At 44.3% G+C, this 25,793-nt stretch overlaps 1 protein-coding gene and 1 long non-coding RNA gene across 12 annotated transcripts in view; one reads left to right on the top strand and one right to left on the bottom strand.

Annotated features, from left to right (window-relative positions):
• Positions 1 to 2,052: 2,052 nt before the first annotated feature.
• ATG7 (autophagy related 7) overlaps positions 2,053 to 25,793 on the top strand; it is a 228,897-nt gene continuing 205,156 nt past the window's right edge. For 10 of the 11 annotated variants that reach the window (XM_029917411.1, XM_029917412.1, XM_029917407.1 and 7 more), the window contains exons 1-2: positions 17,203 to 17,368; positions 18,096 to 18,150. In XM_029917411.1, coding sequence (XP_029773271.1) covers positions 17,209 to 17,368; positions 18,096 to 18,150 — 215 coding nt within the window. In that variant the 5' untranslated portion in view covers positions 17,203 to 17,208. Of the gene's footprint in view, positions 2,117 to 17,202; positions 17,369 to 18,095; positions 18,151 to 25,793 lie in introns of those variants that run through there. The other variant, XM_029917408.1, reaches the window with a different exon arrangement.
• Positions 20,979 to 24,533, bottom strand: LOC115274044. Its single transcript, XR_003901060.1, has 3 exons — positions 24,408 to 24,533; positions 23,710 to 23,776; positions 20,979 to 21,094 (listed from the first exon to the last, which is right to left on the bottom strand). It is a non-coding gene; the product is annotated as an uncharacterized LOC115274044 (long non-coding RNA).

The following is a 25,793-nucleotide window of genomic DNA, read 5'->3' as shown; positions in this document are numbered from 1 at the left end:
TATTCTTGCCTTCCTTGTAGTAGATTAATTGACTATAAAAATGTGGATTTATTTCTGGGCTCTCCAACCTGCTCCATTGATCCATGTATCTATTTTCCTGCCAGTCCCAAACTGTTATTACTACATCTTTGAGGTATATCTTGAAATCTGAGGTTATACCTCCAGCTTTGCTCTTATTTCTCAAAATTGCTTTGGCTATTTGGGGTCTTTTGTGATTCCATATTAAGAGTATTTGTTCTAGTTCTATGAAAAAGTCTATTGGTATTTTGAAAAGAATTGCAATGAATCTGTAGATTACTCTGGGAAGTAAGGACATTTTAACAATATTTTCCCAATCCATGGCCATGGAACATCTTTCCATTTGTGGCATCTTCAATTTCTTTCATCAATGTCTTATAGTTTTCAGAATATATGTCTTTCACCTCCTTGGTTAAATTTATTCCTAAGTATTCTTTTTGGTGCATTAGCTGGGTTTTGAAGACAGGAAGGTCTACACAAACAGAGGAAGTATGAGGCTATTGCAGGGGTGGAATCTAAAAGAGCAGAGAGAGCTTAATACACCAGAATTAGTTTGGTGTGACCCAAACATGCAGTCGGAGGCGGAAGTGGCAAGAGAAGAAACTGCTATAAGTAAAGAATTTGCAGCGTTGAATTTGACCTGAGCCTTGCACTCCTGACGCTATGGTTTTTCAACACCCTCCTTCTATGTTTCTGTCCTCCAGAAAAGGTTTACTGCAAAGAAATATCCATTCCTGTATGGCTTAGGTAAGACTCATGGATACTTGTTTACCTACAACAAGGCAAGACAGTCCTTCTGAAGTGCTATTCTTTGCCTTATTGAGCTATTTATATCCACTGATCAATCAAAACAAAATGCTATATTAAGCAACTTTAGTTCAGCTTCTCCCCTACCAGGTTCCTTATTCGTGACTAACCCTCAGCCTGAGCCAGCATTCAACCTCTCCATTAGAATAGGCTGACCTCAAGGTAAAATATTCTCTGATCTACTACTATCCAATCAAGCTACCCTTTCCTCCCACTTCCCCACACCCAGTTCTTTCTAGCCTTCTTCACGCTTCCCTATGAAGCAAAAGTTCTTTTTTCCTAGTCCTTAAGACACTTGCAGATCTTTAGGTCAGAGTGGTCTCTCTATTGCAATAGGCCCTTCGTTCCCTCTTCCCCTCCCCCTTACAATAATCCTTACAAATAAAGTATCTCCTTTTTAAGTCTGGATTTGTTTTCTTATTTGGAAGAGTCAAAAAAAACACAACACACACAGACCACACTTCCGATATAATCCTATCCCCAAAGCTCTTTAACCTTCAGCAAGCCACTTAACTTTTTCTAGTCTGTGTTCATGGATAAAATGGGGATAATATGACGTTTCAGGACCTTCGTGGTAATTAGAAGATATGACAGCCTGAAAACATGGTAGACAATGGTAGTCATTATTGTTATTATTGAGTCTGTTGAGCCACACCAGAGTCACTTTCATTCCTTATGAATGAATGACCTTGTACATTAAATATGTACTCATTATTGTGTCTTCTGTACCTGCCCGATGCTTGGTCCATAGCATAGGCTCAATAAATAATTAGGAATGAATACCCTTATCCCATTGGCAGAGGGGAGGTATGAGAATAATGACTGGTTTAGAGAGAGCAGGTTAATCACTGGCGACCTTCATGGGCTTTTACCTATTAAAATTCTCTTCTGTCTCCATACTTGCCTCCTCAATGACACCTGGGATACATTTTATGCCGCCTCACTTGGAAAATGGAAATGACCATAATTCCTGTCATCCTCTGAAATCGAAAGAGAGAAAGTGGAACAGGTTTTTCAAAGCATGACGGCCATCTACACATTACCATAGCCAATAAACTGGCTTATCTCACTAAGCTAGGCTCAGACCAGAGGGCCTCGCCCACCTCCTGACGCTCCGCCTTCCGGGCCACTCCGGATCCTCCCACTCAGCCCGGTGCTAGGGGCTCATTTACCAGGTTGGCTCGCCCCTCCTTGTGCGCATGCGCACCACTGACCGCAGGGGGCGGGGCCACATTGCGTCATCGGGGCGCGCGCTGCGGACGACGCCGTGGTTGCCGGAAGTTGAGTGGCGGTAAGTGAGCCGCGCTGGTGAGGGAGTAGTGGGGTCGTGCGGGCTGGGTTTTGGAGGCCTGGCGGGAAGGGGCGAGCTCGGCTGGGAGGACGAGGGTCGTGGCAGAATTTAAGGTCCTCTCTCCCCCAGGGAGTCACTGAGTCCAGCTGTCGCCCTCCTTCTCAGGCCGCGTCCCGTCGGACTGGTTTCAGTCCGGGGTCTTCTGAGTCAGCCCCTCCTGACGTCTGGCAGGGATTGCTCCGAATCTTCGGTGTTGGAACACCGGAGACGGGACGCTAGAGTTCTCACTCATCCCGGCTTTGCCCGAGATTTGCCGTGTGACCCTGGCATGTCGCCTCTTTGTGCGCCTCTCTTCCCTCATCTTCAAAATGGGAGTGATAATAACGTCATTTGTGAAGCGAGGGTGTTGAATCAAGTCCGTTCTTGCTCAGGGTTCTCGGTTCTTCAGTTTGGCCCAGGAGTTGCAGACTTTAGTGCTTATTCAGTCAGGTGAGATAAAGGTCGGTGTAAGGGATTTCCATGTCGGAAAAAATCAAACTTGTAAGTTTTGCCGAGTTGAGTTTTATGAGCACAGAACTAACATGTGAAATTGGAGAAATGAAAACAAAATGTGTGCGTTGCACGCCTGTCGTCTCTTGATATGTGAACCCTGACGACTACAATGTTTTCAAAGGTAATTTAAGAAATTGTTTTTGAAACTTTGCAACTGAAACCAGGCGATTCTGTGACTGCCAGTCTCAGACGTAAAGACCTCTGGGTCCCAGTCTCCCTTTCCCATTGAATACTTGCGTTTCTTCTATGACACCTCTGCCCACTGGTTACATTTCTTCGGTGGCAGAAAACTATTTCTGGTTATTCTTGTTTGGATTTTCCCCTAACTCTGACTTAAACCCTATGATGAGCAGTAGACGGTCACCCGTAATCTCGGCTCATCGTCCCTCTTTCAGCCACCTGAGATTTCCCTGCCAGTGTATGGCCCACACACCCTTGAAGGCTGCTGGTTTGGTTTCCTCCTCACACCATTTTTTCTCCACGCTGAGCATATTTAATATACTTACCTATACTAAACTCCACAACAACCAAAAATGTTGCTATGTGCCAGGTGTCGCTGTAGGTACTGGTGATGTAGAGGTAAAATCTGACTAAAAAATAAAACAAAAACAAAAAGCCCTGTTTCATGGAGCCTCCATTTTGATCATGGTGGTGGCCATTGTGCTGATTGCCAATAATACAGTGCTTTTAGTGGGTGGTAGGTGTTTAACATCCTGTTAGATAGTATCAAAAAAGAAAAAAAAAAGAAATGGTAATGGGATGGAGAGTACCTGTGGGTTAGTGGAGGGAGCTATTTTTTTTTTAATATAGTTTATTGTCAAGTTGGTTTCCATGTAACACCCAGTGCTCATCCCCACAAATGCCCTGCTCCATGCTCATTATTTTAAAAGCTAGCTGGTCCCTGGGGCGCCTGGTGGCTCAGTCAGTTAAGCGTCCGACTTCAGCTCAGTACATGATCTTGCGGTTCGTGGGTTCGAGCCCCACGTCGGGCTCTGTGCTGACAGCTCAGAGCCTGGAGCCTGCTTCAAGTTCTGTGCCTCCCTGTCTCTCTGCCCCTCCGCCTCTCACACTCTGTCAAAAATAGATAATAAAAAACGTTTTAAAAATTAAAAAAAAATAGAAAAGCTAGCTGGTCAGGATGACTTCTCTGAGGAGGTGACTTTGGAGCTAACACCTGGATAAAGAAAAAGCCAAAGTCGTGAAAGCTCGTCTTGCCTAGTTGTTTTCCTGTCCCCCAGTTTGGTGCTGTGGTCATGGTAAACTGTTGACAGGTTGTATCTCACTTGCAGCCATTGGCTCCTGCTGCTTCTGCTTCCTAAAAGAGCGTCCCTTCCCCCTGTCCCATTTCCTTGGCCAGCTTCTCCCTGCCTCTCATGTGACAAGATGGTGAAATCCTTTAAGGAGTGGCACACAGGGCTCTCATGCAAGATGCCCGTCCCTGTCCTCGAGGAATTAATTAATATATATATTTTTTAAGTCAAGGAGCTAGACAACAGCACTGTGGTATAAAGCTGTCATAGAGATTTGCCAGAGGAAGACTTTGAGTGATCGTAAGTCAGGCTGAGGCATCAGAGGAGGCTTCTGTGAGGAGGTGTTGCTTTATTCAGGGCCTCAAGGATGAGCAAGATGAGTTGGGTGAAGAGGTGTGGGAGGTGGGATAATCTTGCAGACACTGGGCGTGGGAGGGGTTCACCCAGGCCAGGAAGTGACTGGAATGGTAAGCGGGAGGCAGGTCCCAACGGACCTGGTGGGCAAGATAAGGTTATATAATCTAATATATAATATGTTGAGAACGCAGAATTTGGACTCTAAGTTACATGCTGGCTCTGCATTGAACTAGTTTTGGTACCTTGGGCAAGTCACTCCCTTTCTAAACTTGAGTTTCCTTTTCGTAAGCCATCCTCCCAGGGTTGTTGGGAGCAGTGAATGATAGACGTTACCTACCTGATAGACAGTAAATGAAAAATAGTAGCAATTAATATTGCCAGGCCAAGAGGTTTGGACTTTATTTTGAAAGTGTGGTGTTAGAGAGTTGAGGCAGTGAAAAGTTTAAAGATGGGGTATGATGTGCTCTCATCTATTTTAAAATTTTTAAATATTTATTTATTTTTGAGAGACAGGGAGACAGATGATGAGGAGGGGAGGGGCAGAGAGAGAGGGAGGCACAGAATCCCAACAGGCTCCAGGGCTCGAACTCATGAACCATGAGATCATGACCTGAGCCAAAGTCGGACGTTCAACCGACTGCGCCCCCCAGGCGCCCCTGCTGTCATCTGTGTTAAATTACTCAGGGTTTCCCTTGGTGGTTACACCTGATGGGGCAGCACCAGAAAGGAGGCCAGTCCGGCGCTGTTGCTGTGGTCCATTAGCAGAGGAGGAAGGCCTGCACCAAGGCAGTGGCTGAGCCGAGGGAGAAAGATGGGTGGGTTTCTGGCATAAAGGAGGTGCTGGACTGGGTAGCTGGGTAACAGCAAGCACACGAGGAGAGGAGGAAGGTGAATTGGGATGTGGGGTGCTGAGGGATGGACCCTGGGTGTGTGGACATAAGTAATAACAAAATTCTTCTGATTAGTGGCCCTCGGTTGGTTATCCCCAACTTCCTCTAGATTTTATTTAGATGTCAACTTTTACCCTTGGGAGGTGACGTTCAGGACTGCCTTCCTCCTCTTTCTCCTGTTTCCTGATCCTTCTGCCCATCTCCAGTGTGGGAAAGGCCTAGTTGTGTATCCAAGGATGAGTCATTAGCTGCTGCTTTGTTACCCACTAGACAGTACACATCTCCATGGCCTTGGCACCCTGGCTAACAGGTCAGCCCCAGTCCTGCCCCAGGTGATCACCTCTGGGGTTTCCTTACACCTTCTTCGTTTGTGATTTCTTTCCTTTGGACTTGTTCCTGTTTGGCAGTGTTTCTCTGAGTATGTAGTGTAGAAAAGGGAGGCCTCTTTCCTCCAGGAGTCTGACCATACTGAGCAGGACTAAGCTTTTTTTGTGGTGATCTGACCCCCTGCCACCGTTTTCATTGTAGATGCATCCTGCCCTTGACACTGTCCTGCTGCTTGCCACTTCCCCTTGTGCTGGGACAGCTCTCTCGCTCATCTTCTCCCAGCCTCCTAACCTTGCCTTTGACTCTGCTGAGTTGCAGCCATCAGTGAAGAGTCCTCAGCTTCTGTCATTTCTGACTTACCTCAGGCTGACCCTGTCACTTCGCCTCTGAGAAGGAAGCGTGTTTAAGGCTTGTTCTTCACTTGTGCTGAGTTTCCATCTCCTCCTTTTCCTCAGACCGTGTTCCAGGTTCTTTGCCGTTTCACCATTTATTTTCTTTTTAAAAATTTTTTAAATTTTGAGAGAGAGACAGAGCATGAGCAGGGAAGGGGCTGAGAGAGAGGGAGACACAGAATCTGAAACAGTCTCCAGGCTCCAAGCAGTCAGCACAGAGCCCGACGCGGGGCTCCAACTCACAAACCGTGAGATCGTGACCTGAGCCGAAGTTGGGTGCTTAACCGAATGAGCCACCCAGGCGCCCCTAACCATCTCCTTTCATGACAATATCTGGCCAGAACAAAGCACCTTCCCATCACATCACATCATCTCTTCCCATCCACATTTCTTGACTTCCTGAAGTCATGCGTTGTTAAAATCCTTCTGCCCCACCCATCCCCCAGGACTGCTCTCCTGAGTTTTGAGACCTCCATGTCTTCAGAGCCCCTGACCGATTTTTCTTCTCTGTTGAATTCTGAGCACGTCTGATGTGATAGATACTCCTTTACTTGCGAAAACCACTCCTGCTTTGTGCTATCTCTCTGGCCATTTCCCACTCCATTTCCATGTGGGCTTCCCCCCACCCCTTTGTTCATTAAATGCTAGTTTTCTCCAAGGTTCTACCTTATGCTCTGTGCTCTTCTCACTCACACCTTCAGCTCCCTTGCGTGCCAAGGACCCCTGTTCCATATCTTGAGCTGGGATCTTGCCTCAGGGCCAGCCCTCAGACTCACAGAAAGTCATCAGCTTCCCTCCAAAGCCTCACTTCTTTCTCTATCCTGTACTCTGACTCACCCCCTTCTTCTATTTAATCATTCACATCAGAGCTCTGCGGCCGTCTTGGCCTTTCCCCCTTCATGCCACCCCAGGCAGTCATCAGAGGTCCATGGATTCTCCCTCCTTGAGATCTCCTGACATGTCTCATCTCCTCCATTTCCTCTCCCCTACCTCAGTTCAGGCTCTTCTCACCTCTTCCCTGTATTCCTGCGTGGCCACCGAGCTGCTTGCCCTGTCCGGTGCTCACTGGTACTGGAGTATGCTTCCTAAAATACAGATCTTTGCTAAAATACAAATTCCTGCTTCTTCAGTCTAATTTAGATTCCCCTCCGTCCTCACGTAACACCCTGTACGAACTCTCACACCACACCGTACGGTGCTTGTTTTATCCACAGATTGCTACACTGTCATTCCTGGTCTGTATAGCCCTCAGCACTTAGATCCTGAAAGGCAGAGACTTTAGTCGTTGTTGCCATTAAGTGCTGAAATACAGCATGGGAACTAGTCATAATATAATATTTATTGAAGTAATAACTAAACGGAAATCCCCATGTCTTTGACACATATTTTGTTGATAACAGTTCGATTTTTGAATACCTTCTGTGTCAGATACATGCATTTTTTAAAGTGTTAATTATAATTTTGAGAGACAGAGAGCGCGAGTGTGTGAGCAGGGGAGGGGCAGAGAGAGAGGGAGACACAGAATCTGAAGCAGGCTTTTTTATATGTTTATGTGGTCTACGTGTCCTTTTCCCTGCTCCAAGCCCCTAACACAATGTTCAGCACACATCAAATACTTAGTATACATTGATGAATATTCATTCATGTAGATAAATAAAAATAAATTGACCAGGACCAAAGACTGAGCCAATGACTTATCACAGTTAGCCCTTTTCTTTTATATATATATATGTATATTTTTATTTATATAATTTTATTTATCATCATAATTATTATATTATGAAGATATATTTTTGAGAGAGAATCCCAAGCAGGGTCCACCCTGTCAGCACAGAGCCCAATACAGGGCTCCATTTCACAAACCATGAGATCATGACCTGAGCTGAGATCAAGCGTCGAATGTTTAACCGATTAAGCCACCCAGGTGCCCCTATTAGCTTCTTTCTTATTAACACCAGTTCATACCTTAACCATCATTCTTTGAATAAGATTATTTTACCAGTTCTTAATCCCTCTGATTATGTTGGGATCCAGTTACAACAACTTCATCTTGTCTAGCAGGATATTTGGAGCAGTCTTGTCAGAGGCCTTACTGAAGTCCAGATATCCTATGTCCTATTACTGGTTCTTCTTTGATCAAAGAAGAAATGCAGTTACTCTCATGACTCATTCTTAAACCATGGTGGCCTCTTATGATTACTGAAGAGTGCTGCATACAGTTGTGTTGGTTGTGCACTGCGCAAGAGGCCACATTTGAGGAGGTTTTATTTGGATCATAGGCAACATGAGTTTACTTTTGTAGACGATTTTCTGGCAGACAAGAGTAAAATGTCTTGAGCCAACCTAATCAATGTATTAAAGCGGTTTTCTAAGGAAAGGAAGTAAAAAGTCTCAATGAAGGGGTACAGTTTTCTGCTTGCACAAAAGTGACATATGGTCTGGAATGACCCACATGACACCTTTCCTGGGAGCAAAATCTCTGTCCCGGGGGCTGTAGAATCCATCCATATTCTCCTCTTTGGAAATCGAATATTTTGGAAATCTGGTAACAGTGTTGGGTTGGCCCAATTCTTCACCTCTTCCTTTTCCAGAACTCCTCAGATATGAGCAGAAATGAAAACCCCAGAGCTTCTGTTACTCAGAAGCTAGCCTCCATCCCTCAGCCAGCTTTTAGGAGACTATCACAGATTTTCCCTAGTGATTCTGGTGGATCCACGTGGCTGTCCCTTATTTCAGAATGAAGCCCCATGACACTGTGGGTTGGTGCAGGTAACAAAAAGGACTCAGAAGCAGACATACTGTTTCTGCCTTCCTTGTGCTGTCTTTCTCTCTCATCTCTCACAGGCTTTCCCAGCTTTCGCTCTCACTCCCCCATGGGCTTGTAACGCCCCACAACACTGGTATCCAGTGTGTCCATTCTCAAAATCTGAAGCTGAACAAGAGCACGTTGTATGTGAAGGTTAAGGTTATGATAGCAGAAGGAAAACAAAGGGAAAATACTCCCAGAAGTAACCAGTGAGAATGAAGGTAACAGTTTGATGACAGTGGCAGTGACTGCCACTTCTCTGACCAAGGTGGTGCATATGGCGGTGAGGGAGACAGTTATCCTGCCTGCTTCTGGGATCAGCTGTGATCACCTACCAGCACAGTTACACACACACACACACACACACACACACACACACACGGCCATTTTAGATGACTCAGTGACTCGTGGAGACCTCAGTTTGGCTCAGGAGCATCTGGACTCTGATGCAATCTTTAAAAGAAATCGAGGCCTCTGAACCCAGCTGGTTCCCCTGTGAGTCCTGAGTTTTCATCTCCCAGTAGAGCTTCATCTGTCTTCGAAGTTTGGAATGTTGCCCCGCTCCTTTTGGAAGGTAAGGCCTGTAAACCGCCCTCTTTGGCAGCCTCGCACATTATTTCCAAAGCTTGTGAAGTTGTAGAGCTACATTAGCCGACCAAGTGTATGTTGGCTCCATATGCCAAAGAGGCCCCCTCCCCATGGCTGGCCATCTCCCTTCTTTTTTTTGTTCTTTTTTTTATTTAACCCATCAGCAGCTAAGAACGTGCTCTGTTTGTCAGCGGGATTTGGCCCTGTGGTTTGGTGCTTATTTTAATGACTGCCAGAGCTCACAGCCCTGCGGCTGGGAAAACGAGAACAGAAGTCTGCTCTCCATGCTCCATTTTGGCCCAGAGATGGGACTTCAGGGCCAAACTGCAGTAATTCTGGTGCTTCTGCTAAGTGAACGGCCCCACATGGCCTCCCAGAAGTTGAACACAAAGTGCTCCTAACCCTTAGTACCTGTCCCTCTGGACTTGGCCTTGACGACCTATATAGCAGGAGGCCGTCCGTTTCATTTAATTGAACCTCTGCTGTGTCTACAGTGCTCTTTTGAGGGAGGCGAGGCTTACCCAAGGCACATTTGAGGCAGAGAGAGTTGTCACAGTGAGCACGCACAAGGGCAGCTGCATTAGGCAGGCAGCCTCCGCAAATGTGTGGGGGGTGGGGCGTGTGTTGACAATCTAAGAGCACTGCCACTTGCTGACTGCTGACTGCACCAGACCCTCAGCAGGCACGTCTCGCGCTATCTCATTTAGCCCTCCCAGCAACCTCAGGGGTTGGATAGAATGACCCTTATTTTACAGAAGGGGAAATCAAGGCACAGATGAGGAAGTTACCTCCCCGAGGCTCCTCAGGCAGCACCAGGTGAAATCGGGACTCACGCTTGGGTCTTTCTGAAGACCAGGCTCTCAACTGTCACGTGAGCATCCTTTCTCTGAACCACTGAAAGTTCCCCTGCCCTCCCAAAGCAAACAAACAAAAACCCAACAGCACGCAGGGAAATGTCAGAGCAAGGCCTGCTTAAGAGTACAGTTAGGCTGGTCTGTTTCTCTGTTGTCCCTCCATGGATTTAGTTTCCCTAAAGACAGGTTTGTTTGTTTGTTTGTTTGTTTCACCACTGTGATTGTTGTTTATATTCAACCAGTTCACTGCTTGATATCCAGATATCTTATCCTGGAGTGATATTTGCTGCATCCAGTCCTCCAGCCTACCCTCCCTTGGAAGGAGCCTATTTGGACAGACTCGCCAGGGAGCATCGCCGCTCCAGTTAATTACATCAGCAGCAAAGCCATAATACTCCCGTCTTCAGCATCTTTAATAACAAATGCCGAAAAAATTTATGGAAATGGTATTTCATTTAGACTTATTTAGAGCAATGAGTTTCTTTTCACCAAAGCTAGACTTTAAATGGGTCATCTGTTAACTATTAAATGAATACAGGAAGGTTCTGTGTAGGATCATTATAGCTTGAATATTGGGCTTTTGGTTTTACTTTTTTTTGTTGTTCAAGTACAGTCTACCTGTGGCTAAGTGCACTAATCATAAATACATAGCTTGTGGATTTTCACATGTGTGTGTGTGCCCTGACACCACTTCCTAGCTCAAGGAAGATGGAATGTTTCTGGCTGCCCAGGGGGCTTCTTACTGCCCCTTCCCAGTCAGTAGCCCATCCCACCCTGTAATTACTATTCTAACTTCTTTCACGGTAATTGGTTTTGCCTGTTCAATACAGCATAGGCACCATAGCGTGCACAGGCACTAAAATTGTCTTCATATTTGATTTTGGAATTTGGAAGTTCCAAATTTGCAGAAACCTTATAAGAATAAGACAAACACCTTTGCTGTCCCCTCCTCCAGAGACTCCACATAGGTTTTGTCCCAGTAGTACCCTTTCTGAAAGTGGAATGTCATCCCAGCATCCCATGTTGCCTCCAGTCACTGTGTCTTTCTCTTTCACTTTGGAACAAGTTACTAGTCTTACCTTGACTTTTAAGATCTTGACATTTTTTTAATGTTTATTTATTTTCAGGGGGTGGGAGAGAGAATGCGAGCTGGAGAGTGGCAGAGAGTGAGGGAGACACAGAATCTGAAGCAGGCTCCAGGCTCTGAGCTCTCAGCACAGAGCTGGACATGGGGCTCAGACTCATGAACCAGGAGATCATGACCTGAGCTGAAGTCAAATGCTTAACTGCCGCCCTGGCACCCCAACACCTTGACACTTTGAAGACTGTAAGCCAGTCTCTGTCACTTTGTAGAATGTTCTCCAGTTTGTGTTTACCTTATGTTTCCTGTTGATGAGACCACCTTGTATGTTTTGAGCGGAGTAGCGTACATGTTTGTGCTTTTGATTGCACTCTGTCAGCTAGCATGCGTGTCTGTTTGTCCCAATGCTGCTGGTGTTAACTTCAATCCCTGCAGTAAGATGGTGTCTGCCAGATTTTGCCACTGTAGAGTTACTTTTTCTCTTCTTTGAAATTAATCATTTTTTTGGTGGAGAGATACTTTGAGACTGTGAATGTAGACCTTTGACTTCTGTACCAATGGGAACACTTTCAGGAAGAAAGGTCTATTTGTTACTAACTTTGTTTTTGGTTGAGTCGGAGTTCATATCAGTTGATTTGTACACCCATATCTCTTGTCCCCTAAGATCTTAGTCCTAAAAAGCAATAATAGATTTATTTCTACATCATATGGTATATTTCTGAGTGTTCTTCATGATTCCTTACTTTAATCTCCATATTCTGTGGCTTGGAGTTTGTCTCCCCAGTCACAGAAGCCTGGATTATTTCTTTCTCTTGCTTCTTTTTTGGGAAGATAACCATAAAAGATTTCTAGAACTCATCTTAATAACATCTGAGAGCCATTCTGCAAGTGACTGTGGTGTGTCGAGAGGGATATGAGCCTGGATCTGTTCGCTGTAGAATTTACAATCAGATTGATGGAGGTGAAACACATCAGCAAAAAGCTGAACTGTAATACTAAATGTAGTGGTAGTTGAGGGCCAGAAGCGAGTAACCATAGCCAATGGAGAAGAGAAAGCAAGGGGTAAAGGAAATGAAAGGCAGCTCTGCGAAAGCTTTATGAAGCAAAGAACCTTTGAGCTGGATTTTGAAAAGTGCCAGTCACAGGGGCAGGGATGCCTCTCAGACACGGGGAGCTGTTTGTTCAGGGCTGTGGAGGCAAGACAGCAGGTGTGTTCGAGGGTCAACCAAGCAGCTGGATGCTTCTTCAGCCTCAGGTCAGAGGTGAAGAGTGGCGGGGCCACCAGAGAAGCTGGGAGGCAGAAGCAGGGGTCCAGGAGAAAGTATGCAGGAAACGCTCAGAGGGGCCTCTTCTGCATGTGCCACGCCACTGCCGCGTCTTCCTACACATCATGAGCCAAAGTGAAGACTAACGGGGCTTCACGGTAGATTACCGACGTTGATCTGTGTGTGTGAGTGTTCTGTGCAGACTTCGTTTTCCTCTTCATAAAGACGGATTTGCAGCATCACAAGGCTTCTCTCACGGACCAGCAACTGTCACCTTGCAACCTGCTTCACCCAAATAACAGGTTTGGAAGTTCATCTAGTCCGAGGGTCTGCAAACTACAGCCTGCAAGTCAGATCCTGACCCAGGCCTGTGTGTGTGTGCGCACACAGTCTGTGAGCTAAGGATTGCTTGTGCATTTTTCAAGAGTTGTAAAAAAGGAGAAGAAACTGTGACAGAAACTGTTTTGGCATGAAATGACTAAAATATTTACTCGCTGGCCCTTTTCAGAAAAAGCTTGCCAACCCCTGGGCTCGTCCGACCACCTGATACAGTAATCCTTTGTACATTATGACTTGGCAAATAATCATCTTAATATATGCTTGAACACTTCCACTAATGGAAAATTCGTTACCTCTTCGGCCGATCTGTTTCTTATTTGGACAATTCCGGCTATTAGTAATTTGTAAAGTCTGCTGTAATTTGTCTCATTATAGCACCCATCTATTGGCCTTTTCTGGGAGGAAGAGAGCTATTATTTCATGTCAACATTTACTGAGCTCCTAATATATTCTAGGCAATGTGGCAAGTGCCGAAGAAAGGTGAATAACAACATGATTGTTGCGTCAAAGATCTCTTGGGTGTTATTTCTTGGAACTAAAGCAGTTGTGCCGGTAGTCTTATGTCTCTTTCTTTCCCCATCTTGCCATTGGGTTAGAACCTTTTTCTTTAATTATTTTATTTATTTCTGTATCGTTGCTCCGCATGCCCAAAATTTTGAACACAAAATTCAAAGGGAGGACCATACAGTTTAAAATAACTTTCCACACCCCTGTCTCCTGACTCCATTTCTCCTTTCTTGGGAGACAAGCACTATTAACCCATTTCCTGTGGGGATTTGACTTTGAAGAACAGCACTACCCAAGGTTCAGGACCCTTTGGACAGAAACTTTTGGTAAATACACAGACAGTGGTGTTTGTTTTATTTTTGAGCTTGTACTTATGTAAGTTGCAGAATGTGATTTAGTTTTATTTTCATAAAAAGCCTAACATTTGCACCACTTTTGGGTGGTTGACATAGCCCCAAAAGGGTTTGCATTGCTTACTCACCCATCTGTTATTTCAGTGTAACCTTGGCGGGGATCCTTATTCATTACCACATTGAATCTTCAGCAAAACAGTCCCGTCTTGTGTAACTCCTGGGTTTCACATCCTGAATGTGATAAAAAATAGTTTGAAATAAAGTTGAACCACACTCCTATTCAGGCCTCTTGTCAGTTTCTTTCCTGGAATATATCTGTGTAGAGTGTCAAAGTATGATGGAAGTCATTTTTTAACTTTCTAAGCGAAGCAGAAGCTAGAATTCTGACTTCTAGCTTCTGTTTGAGGATGTGTAGGCAAGTCTTAATTTTCATGAAACAGGGGATGTTTGGATGTAGGTTAGTTACACATAAATGACTTTGTACCTATAACCTACTGCTCCCTCCAGAATTCTATTCTGATCATTTCTTCTTAAATCTTCCCTTCTGGCTTAAGGAAGATGCCAGTGTGACACAGATGTATAGGTTCCTAAGTGATGCATTTATACTTGTTTATCCTATTTAGATGTTTCCAGCAAATTCCCCATCGTGTGTGGCTGCTGCTGCGTAGGACTTTTCTGTTTTCTTAGCCTGTCAAGCAGGAATTCAGCAGCTGAATACCAACCACATCCTCTTGTGAAATAGCTCTTGAGTTCTGTTTGAAATTTCTCAAAGATCAAGTAAGTCAGAAAATGTTTGAAGGATGTGTCTTTTATGCAGATTACTTTCTTAGTATGCCTATGGGTTATCTTCTAAGTGGTCTTCCTGAATCACTTTTTCTCAGCTACTGATGTGCTGTACAGAGGAGTTTTCTCTTCTGTCTCTGGGGCTGGTAAAATTCCATCTTGATGACCTCAGCGGTCATCAAAATGATGGTGACTTACTGTTAACCTTTAAGAGTAAGTCGTGGATGACTAAAGCATGTAGGGGCCTGGTCCCCCATCCCGCGGAGCATTTCAGGGATCCATTTGTACCACCGTCTGTACTGTGTTGATTTCCTTCTATACTGGATGATTACTCTGGCTCTGACCTTTTTCTTTTGACTCTCCTCTTTGGAGAGGAGGTTCATATGTAATTGTTTTCTCAAAATAGTTATTGTTTTTAGCTTATGTGGGGCTGATGTGTAATATACAGGCTCTGAAAGGTGGTGTCTTCTTTCAGACGATACGGTATAGTGACAAAATTTGGGGCTTTGAAGCCAGTCAACACGGTTCTGATCTCAGCTCTCCCACTTCCTCATGGAGTGACATTGGGCAAGTTACTTGATATTTCAGTGTCTCCATTTCTGTTCTGTAAAGTAGGCATAATGCAACCACTTTGGGATTGTCCTAAGATAATAGGTGACTGTTTAGCACTTGGCACAGAATAAACATTCAATTAGAACAGTTACTACTGCTACTGATACTATTTAAAAAGTTGTTTTAAAAAGGTATGATCAAAAAAGCACGTGTGATTCATGATGGTAAATGCTGTACTGTGGAACTTTTCATCTGTGGAACTTTCCCTCTGTCATTACACAGAAGGGAGCCACGATGCCCCCTGACAGTGGGTGTTAATGAGGGCTTCATAAAGAATCCTAGTAGACGGGAAGGAGTCTTCCTGATAGAGATGGGGAGGTTTCCTAGGAAAAGGTGAAAGGCTGGGAAACTCTCTGTGGTGTGGAGCCAGTAAGGTTTTGTTTGTTTAAACAAGGGAGGCCCTGGCACAGATCCAATCTGGTGGCAACGTGATCGCTTATTTGGAGAAGGTCGGGACAGAAGGCAATGGCCTGTGAGCATGTTACTGCAGGAGCCAAGGGGTGAGATGGTGGGCCTGATGCGTGGCAGGGAGAATGGATGGAGGAGAAGCTGACCTGGACAGGAAGCACGCAAGCGCATGTTTGGAATATGGAGTTTGGGTCCTTGTCCTACCCCCGCCCCGCCCCCGCCTCCAAATTCCTAACTGTGTGTCCTTCTGTGGACCTCATCCCTTTCCGAACCTTAGCTCTTCCTCTGTAAAATTGGAACTGTCACTTCTTAGGGCTTTTCAGAGGACTACATTCGGGTGCACACGCCTGCTGTGGTGCCTGGTCCAGGTCACTGCTGCGTAGCTGTCGCCTTCGTCTCATTCCGGAGGTCTGTTTAAGGTTGAAGCTCTAGCAATTAGTGATTTATTGAATGTGAGAGAAAGGAAAATGGAAGATGACTTTGAGTTTTCGACCTTGGATTGTAGGTGGTTGTATTATGTAAACTAGGACATGTAAGAAAAGAGGCAGAATTTTGCAAAAAGAAATGTTTAGTTTGGATTTGTCAGACTTGAGATGTCTGTGAGAAATCCAAGTCCTGACTTAGGTATATGTGCTGCCGAAGGAGCACGTCCAAGTCCTGGCTTTAAAACACACTTGTACAGTTGACCCTTGGACCGCTTGAGGGGTAGGGGTGCTGACTCCTATCCATGCCAACTTCTGACTCCCCCAAATTCATGTATAACTTTTGACTCCCCCAAAACTTAATTACAAATTATATATACATATATATATATCTCTTAATTACAAAATTGACCACATTGGGAAAACCAAAAACTAGGTAATAATCTTGGCTCAAAACTCAGGCAGTAGGTGTGAACAATTGTCATCTAGTGTGACTCTTCATACTTTCTGCTGTAGAAATAATATTCTGTCTGGTCACAGGGATGGACAGTGACGGACAGGGTGGAAAGCGAAGAGACCTCGTCCACTTTTCGGAAATATCAAGTTCTCTAGTGTTGTGCATCTCCAGTGGGGGGAGGTGTGCCCCTGGTAGTGTGTGCAGGGCTACGGGAGTTCTAGTGTGTGCATGCCTGAACTGGGAGGGCCGGGGGAGATTTCAGAGGACAGAATATTAAAATACATAGATAGTAGAGTAAGATGCAAATTTTCCATGCATTTACAAGATGAAAGATGAGATGTCAAAAAAAAAAAAAAAAAGCAGGCTCTATGGTTAGGAGGGCCAGAAACTTCTTCGTTCTCCTCAGCAGCTCAAGTGCTGCTGTCATTCAGAGCTCTGCCGGTGGGCTCTGTGCTTCCGATCGGCTGGGCCTGGATTTTGTACTTGGGAAGTTCTGCAGGATCACACAGGAGGGCACTGATTTCTGAGACTGTGATTATGTCAAAGAAGGGGTAGCACTTGTGCACCTGTCAGACCGACTTGAGCAAGAAAGAAGATGCACATAGGTGAAGGCCAGAAAGGCCGCAGCAAAAGGACTTCACCTCGAAAATCAGTTGTGCTGTTCTAATCTTGGCAACGCAGGCACATTACTCAGGGTCGTTTTCAGTCATGTCTTCAGGTAGCCTGCCTCGCTCCCAACATTTTTTGTTTTGATTATGCCTTATTATAAATGCTTTTTTTTCTCTCTCTCTCACCACATTTGATGCCATTTTGTTGTGTTCTGTTTTGTTTTCTGGTGGGCAGGAAGTAATGGCAGCAGCTCCGGGAGACTCTGGGCTCTCCAAACTGCAGTTCGCCCCCTTTAGCAGTGCCTTGGATGTTGGCTTCTGGCATGAGCTGACCCAGAGGAAGCTGAATGAATATCGGCTGGATGAGGCCCCCAAGGACATTAAGGGCTATTATTACAATGGTAGGAAACACTTCTCTCCATATTCCATCATTTTCTGTTACCTTCCCTGCCCTCCAGAATAGGGTCAGCTTTCCTTTAGAAAGGGACACTCTTGTCCTTTATAATTAATGATCTTTACCGGTTTCTATTTTTACTCCTTGTCTTTCTTTCTTTAATTCTTCAAATTTATTTATTTACTGATTTTTATCTGAGTGTAGTTCACCTGCAATTTTATGTTAGTTTCAGGTTTGCAACATGACAATTCATCAAGCTTATGTGTTACACCGTCCTCCCCACACCTGTAGTGAGTCAGTCTGTCACCATATAGCATGGTGACAGTAACAACTATGTTCCCTGCACTGCACCTTTTATCCCTAGTTTACTTCCCGGCTTTCTACCCAAGTTCATTTTCACTTCTTTTCCTCTGTTGTAGGGAAAAGAAAGGGAGTCATGAGACCCCAGTTATATATCCAAAGAATGAATACTGATTACTTAGGATTGCTGAGGGAGGAGATTAGAAATCATTTTTCCAAGTGAATCTTTTTTTTTTTTTTGTTTTAATTCTTGACAAATTTTTGAAATTCAGAAAAGCTCTGGCATCTTCTGCGAAGTTCCTGTTGAGTATCGATGACCAGAATTGCACTGAATGCTTTGGGCTCAGGAAGAGCACATTTATTCACAAATGTTTTAGTTATGAATGCTGCTCTTACTGACTCATAATGGAAAATGTGTTAATGCTTCCTTCCAGGTGATTCTCATGGGCTTCCAGCTCGCTTAACATTGGAGTTCAGTGCTTTTGACATGTGAGTATTTTTTTTTCTTAAAATCTAAGTGTTTGCTTTTTGTGAGGAATGAGCATTCTTAACTTTCCACATAGGTGGACCACAGGGAGAACTAGGGGAGCCCTTGGGAGGAGGGCCAGGTCCTCGATGCTTTTGTCCCCGCCATGGCACAAATTCAAGTGTTAGATGCTTAGGACTATCAGATATATTTTTTTCGGTAGATAATTGTCAAAGCCTGTTAGGTGACTGCTGAGTATCATCTAGATTAATTGACATTTAGATAATATCCCACCTGCTTTTGATTTTAGTTAGTATTTTGTGATCCTTTATTAGTACTTCTTGACTTACTCCTTTAGATGCTTATCCATGGCCATCAGTGGACATTTATTAGGCTACTTCTGTATACAAGCCACTGTGTAAGGCATTATGATATGAGAATATACAAAGAAATATCCCCTCAGAATATTTTCTCCCTGGTTGTAGGCCACAGTGAGTACTGGAGAGAAGAGAGACATTTATTGGCTTAATTATGTGGGTGTTTTCACCTATGTAATCCCTTCAGACCTGCCAGATGTGAGTAAGCTCTATTTTTTTCAGACAGGGAAACAATGGGTCAGAAGGTAAAGTGGCTTGCCCAAGGTCACATGTGGCCAAATTTAGGAAGCAAAGATGAGAGAAAAGGGCAGTGTATTTCTGAGGTTGTAGTGTTAGTAGCTAGGAGCATTTTATTCTCTGCTACAGAAATCGACCAGGAGGTGCATACAATTTTAAGAGGAGGTAAGCTTGGCTTAGAACATGTTGAGTTTGAGATGACGTCATCTGGTAGAAATGACTCCGAGGCACTGGAGTCAAGGAGGAAGGGTCAACGTGTAGAGGAGATAGTGAGGCCATAAGAGAGGAAGACTGTTGTGTAGGAACAAAGGACCAGAACAGTGAATGGATCTCATCAAGGAGTCCACAAAGGAAGACACAGAACTAGCTAAGTAGGCAAGAATTGTCACAGAGGAAGAAGAACCAGAAAACTGTTACAGAAACTAAGATGTATGCTTTCAGGAAGGAAAGAGATGACCAACAATATCAGAAGCAGAACGGTCAGAGTTCAGTGCAAGGGTCATTGGGTTTGTTGATGAGGCCCTTTGCGGTTCTGGAGAATTCAGTTTCCCAAAGTGAATTTTCCACAGAAGGGTGGAGCAGAAACCATGTGGAGGGGCTATCAGACAATTAAAGGTGGAAGAACGGAAAGGTTTGGAGTGGTCAGCGTCTTCTGCTTTCTCCACATTAGCAGTGTCAAGATGCAGGGTATGAGGAAGGCCAGGCGGTCTCTGTAAGGACTGCTGGGCTTTTCAGAGTAGCAGTAGTCCAAGGTTAGGGTGTTCCCAGTAAAGGATTTCTATAAGAGATTCTTTACATTTATTTATTTATTTACTTATGACTTTTTAAGTTTTTTTTTTTTAATTCCAGTTAGTTAACGTGCAGTGTTGCATCCATTTCGGATATACAATATAATGAGTCAGTGAGTCAACACTTCACACATCACCTGGTGCTCACCGTTTCAAGTGTACTCCCCAGTCCCTGTCACCCCTTTAACCCACGCCCTTAACCCCTGCCGCTCTGGCAGCCATCAGTTTGTTCTCTATAATTAAGAGTCTGTTTCTTGACTTGTCTCTCTTTCTCACTCTCTCTTTTTTAAACCCTTTGCTCATTAATTTTCTTTCTTAAATTCCACATATGAGTGAAATTATATGGTATTTGTTTTTCTCTGAGTTATTTCATGTTGCATCTTACTCTTTAGCTCCATCCATGTCATTGCAGATGGCAAGATTTCATTCTTTTTTATGGCTAAACAATATTCCATTATATGTATTTTATATATATGTATGTATATATACACACACACATCACATCCTCCTTATCCATTATATTCCATTGTATATATATATGTATATATATATGTGACACACACACACACACACACACACACACGTCTTCCTTATCCATTCTTCAATCAGTGGACACTTGGGCTACTTCCATAATTTGGCCATTGTAAATAATGCTGCTGTAAACATAGGGGTGCATGCATCCCTTGGAAATACTGTTTTTGTATTCTTTGGGTAAATATCCAGTAGTGTGATTGCTAGATGGTAGCGTAGTTCTATTTTTAACTCTTGGGGAACCTCCATACTGTTTTCCACAGTGGCTGCACCAGTTTGCATTCCCACCAGCAGCGCATGAGGGGTTCCTTTTTCTCCACATCCTTGCCAACCCCTGTTGTCTCTTATGTTGTTGATTTTACCCTTAGACTGTATTTTTTAAATCTCCCCAAAAGTCAATACATTTGATTCTATATCTCAAATTGCAAAATTTAATTGCATAACATAAATCCAAGATGATATTGGCCCTTTCCTCTATACCATGTAAATCAGGGATTTGATAGGCTGTGATAAATAATACCCCATACTTTGAGGGGAAAGAATGGCTTAGAACAAATAAAATGCAGTCTTGATAAAAATATTTTAGTCTTTATACCTTTAAAAGGTATGTGTTTGTGTTTCTTTTTCTCTTCAGAGCTCTCTTGCTCTGTAATTGCTTGTAATTGCTTGTCAAAACAAATCAAATCCTAATAATCTGTCTCTTGTTTTGATAGAGACTAACTTAGCTTTGAGGCAATTGCAAGATAATAAGGAAAAGAACCAGCAAAGTACAAATGTTAAATTATCTGAAGATGATCAAGGGGGTCTATCAACAGTGTGATGTACACAATGTGTATATGGAGAATCTAACATTCATTGCAAGCTAGACTTGCTCCCACTTTATTCTGACACTAGACTGAAGGTTTTTCCTTTAAAGATTTTAATAATTTTATCCTTTGGAACAATTAATTATAGAAAAAACTGCTCCCAAAAGTTAGATTTGATCAGATAACAAAATCCAAACATCTTACACTTGAGTGATCCAGAAATTTTAGCTGAAAGAGATAAGAAAATCTGTTATCACGCAGGTATGACTTTCACATAAATTGCCCAATTTGACTGGTGGTATTTTTTCATTGTGCTGTTGACTGCTCACAGAGTGTGAGGCTGTGTGGTGGGCCACTAGGAGAGATGAGCAGGGATGACACATGGCCCCAGTGGTGGAGCTAGACCTGGAAGGCCTGTTGTCTGCATTGGATTAACTCTGTTACCTAGAATAAGTCTTTTTGGTTTCCTTTTCTTCGGTTTCCTCATCTTGAGCTCTGGGCTTCTGATGTCCTTTTTGGTTTTAAAAGTCTGAGAGTTTCTGAATCCCTCTGTCTTAGGATGATTGGTGCTTTGGTCTGAGTGTTTGTGTCCCTGCCAAAATCTGTATATTGAAAGCCTAATGCCCAAGGTGATGGTATCAGGAGGTGGGGTTTTGGGAGGAAGTTGGGTCTTTGGGAGGAGGTTGCGTCAGGAGGCAGAGCCCTCATGATTGGGATTGGTGCCTATGACAGACCCCTTGAGTGAGACTTGGGTGGTCTGTGACTGGAAGAGGGCCTTCACCTGAACCTGACCATGCTGGCACCTTGATCTTGACTTCCAGCCTTTAGAACTATGAGAAATAAATTTCTGTTGTTCATAAGCCACCTGGTCTGTGGCATTTTGTCATAGCGGACCAAACAGACTAAGGCATAGTGAAAGTGCTTGGGGCTTCACAGAAGAAAGGAGTTCTTCATATCCAACTTATTTTCAATATTAATTCTCCTTTGTTTTTATTGCTGTACATTTGCTTGGTTTGTAGGGCAAATCTTTATAAATTTAATCATCAGACACTGACTGAATGCCTCTTATAAGTGCAGGGTGTTTAGGTGTTGGGAACACAAAGACTTAGGAAATACAGAGCTCTGGATAGAAGTGGAAAACAACTATTTGCATTGTAGCGTGCTTTGTGCTGTAATAAATGTGAAGAGGTAATACTTAGTTCAGAAATACTTATTGATTGCTTCCTCTGTGTCGTAACAATAGAATGTGGTCAGCCCTGGGCACACAGAGAAGAGTAAGATGCAGCTGAAAGGCTAACAGTCCTAGTGCTCGTTTGTAGATGCCAGGCGTATCTCAGCTTTGCGTAGCCCCAGAAAAATCCCTTATCGTTGGAGTCCCTGGAAGCCTAGTGGGTCTCTGCCAGCAGTTAGCACCAAAGATCCTCCTTTCTACAGTGTATTAGGTCAGTTAGTGCTCAGGTAGTGTTGCGTCAAGCATCAACCATCTTGCTGCGGAGATTGCTATCTTCTGGTAGGATGTACTGCTGAACCAGTCTCAAAAATGTAATGGCCCAAACACAAAGGAGGTTTATATCTTGGCCACTTAATAGTCTGGTGTTCTTTCTTCTATGAGTCCATAATTCTGGAAGGCTTTCCTTTGTGTGCTGCTTAAAATGGAATTGTTGGGGGACCTGTTTGTCTCAGTTGGTGGAGTGTGCGACTCTTGATCTCAGGGTCATGAGTTCAAGCTCCACATTGGGTGTGGAGCCTACTTAAAAAAAAAATGATGGGGCACCTGGGTGGTTCAGTCAATTAAGCATCTGACTTTCACTCAGGTCATGATTTCACAGCTCGTGAGTTCAAGCCCTGAGTCAGGCTCTGTACTGACAATGTGGAGCCCAGAGCCTATGTCTCCCTCTCTTTGCCCTTCCTCTGCCCCTGCTTGCTCTCTCTCAAAAATAAATAAATATTTTTTTTAAATGGAAAAAAAGGTAAAAAGAAAACAAAAGAACTGAAATGTCACTTTACCTCTCCAGGCAGAGACATGCATCCCTTCACTTAGGTTAATGGGGAGGAGCATGAGGCCTCGCCTGTGTTGTAAGGAGAACTGGCAAACATGGTGCCCAGCTGCAGGCCGCACATGTGTGCTCTCTTTCTGCTTAAAAAGGGAAGGACAGACTTGGGTGGACATTCTTTGTATATATGTGAAACTGACTCATTAAAAAAAGTTTTCCCTTCTCTGGGCTTTCCCTTGAGGAACATTTATCTTTGTAGTCATAAATATATTCTTTTCTAAGCCTCAGGTTGGACTTAGAGAAATAGAAGACATAGCCCTTGCCCTAAAAAACGGGGGGGGGGGCGCCTGGGTGGCTCAGTTGGTTAAGCAGCTGACTTTGGCTCAGGTCATGATCTCACAGTTAGTGAGTTCGAGCCCCACATCAAGCTCTGTGCTGACAGCTCCGAGCCTGGAGCCTGCTTCAGATTCTGTGTCTCCCTCTCTCTCTGCCCCTCCCCCTCTCGTGCTCTGCCTCTGTCTCTCAAAAATAAATAAACATTAAAAAAATTTTTTTTAAAGGTTAAAAAAAACCTAAAAAACAGTTAAGGAATGTCAGACTCTTAGGTAAAATCATCTATGTGGAACCCAGGCTCTCTTTATCTCTGTGATCTCGTTAGCCCCTAACACAGGTCTGATGTGTGCCAGTTGCTCCGATAACTCTTGAAATCAATTACAAGCAGTCGAAATGCATGGCTATCAAAGTGGGATGTGGTGTGGTTGGTGGATAGACACCAGGGGACTCTGTTAGAGTGTGTTGCAAACAGAAACTCACAGATCATTACGGAAACCAGGAGGTAATGGTACATACCCCCAGACTGAGTAGGACATCCTAGGTTCCTGGGGCATGCAGAGCGGTGCATGGGGAGCAGAGGTTCCTGCAGGTATGGAAAACAGCCTCAGTCTTTCTTTTTGGGGGATTTATCCCGTCCTGGCCACCACCTTGGCTGTCTGTTCTGGAGGCTCTGGCCACATGCCTGCCTTTGGCCAGGTATAAATAACAGGTGCAAACCAGCTCCAGTACTTTCCTCAGTAAGCACCATGAGACTAAGTGAAGTGAAGGCCAAGTTTCTAGAAGTAGCATCCCCAAGCAGGCTCAGGCTTGAGGCCTTTCTAAGATCAATCCTTTACCTGATTAGACTACACATCATTGTGAATTCACTGTTGGCTTTAGTATATGCAGAAGATTTCTAATTCTGATCTCATAGCAACTTTGTAGAGGTATACATTATATACCATAAAATTCACCCTTTTAAAATGTACAATTCAGCATTTTTTAGTGTGTTCACAAGGTTGTGCTGCTGCCATCACCAGTTCCAGAACATTTTCATCATTCCAGAAAGAAAGCCTATGCCCATTCACAGTTTCTCTACCTTCTTCCCTTCTCCCACTCATGCCCCCCTCCTCCCTCCGCTGTCCTGGCAGCCACGGTCTGCCTTCTGTGTATGGATTTGATTACTCTGGACGTTTCATACCAATGGAATTGCAGGAAACTAAACTAATATGTACCTGGGATGCAGGATTTGAACCAAATTCTCTTGTTTCCAAGTCTAGGGCTCTTTCCACTCCTCATCTGAGCCACCTCTGTGTGGAACAAGTGAACTTGAACCCGGAGGGATCAGCAGAATGGCTTTCTCTCCCACTATTACCTTTTAAATGTGTTTCCTTGGCCACCTCCCCTGGTAGCGCTTTCCTCATGAAAAGTTCTTCTTTGAAACTTCACTGGTTCACCGCATGAGCACTGATGTTCTCGGAGCCTGGCCAGTGTGCTGGCAGTTGCTCAGATGTTTGTGATGACACTTTGACATAGCATTCACACACCTGGGGCCCTTGGGCCCTTGGGAAGAAGGGGACCTTCCTCTTGTGCTGGTATCAGATTAGCTCAGAGCTTCCTTCCTTCTATTTCAACAGTGACTTCATAAAGCTCAGTCTGAATATAGAGGGCCTAATGTACCGACCATTGTGCTTCCTTCCTCCTCCCTCTAGGCTGAGTCTTGCCCCTTTTTGATCTCTTTCTCTTTAAGACTGTCTTTGAAGTCCTCCTCTCTCGTGGATGAAAAATATTTTATTAGAGTAACACTGTGAGAAACAACCTATGATTTACTGACTTGTCACCCTCCAAGGGAAGGCTCTGACCATGGAAAGTTACTTTTTCTCCAGGAGTTGACATTTGGGCCCCACAAACAGCATTTGACAGACCCCTTTCCCCCCTCCCCCATTGCACCACTCCACACCTGTGCTGGGTTTTGATCTTTTCCGCTTGGAGCCCTTGTGAACCCAATTTTACACAGACTCCAAGTGAAGAGACACGAGGTCTTTGAAACCATACAGCTAACCATCGATGTAATCGTTAAAAATGTTTTCTCTCTGCAGCAGTTGTAATTGACAACACTATTAGGCCTCTGTAACTTCTGAAACACAGGTTAATCATTTCAGAGAAGAGACCAGATGTTTCCACATCTGAGTTTGTATTCAGAATTAACCATCTTCTGCTCCCCTGACTTTGATTACTCTGAAGACTATAAGGGGACAGTGTAGAGTGTGACATGCCTGTGATGCAACAGATTGGTAGGTGGCCCAGGTATGACACGTGTTGTCTGTATGACTCAGGCGACCACTAGGAGTTTGCTTAGCAGCAGCTCTGCATGCAACCTGTTTGGGCTGGGGAGGTCTGGGGACAGTCGGAAGAGGGAGACAAGTTCCCTGCCTCCAGGGAGCTTACTGTCCTCTAGTTGGGTGTATGTGACAGTCAGTCTTGGAGACTGTCTAGGGTGGGACGCTCTGTTTCCAGTGCAAGCCATTATCAGTGAAAACGGGAGGGGCCCCCTGGAAAGGGAGAGTTTGCAGCAGGACCTTGAAGCCTGGGAGGTTTGAGTGGGAAGTAGGCCGTAGGCA

Source organism: Suricata suricatta, chromosome 12 (assembly GCF_006229205.1).
Source record: "Suricata suricatta isolate VVHF042 chromosome 12, meerkat_22Aug2017_6uvM2_HiC, whole genome shotgun sequence".
Taxonomy (NCBI): Eukaryota; Metazoa; Chordata; class Mammalia; order Carnivora; family Herpestidae; genus Suricata; species Suricata suricatta.
This window is presented reverse-complemented; position numbering and strand designations above follow the sequence as displayed.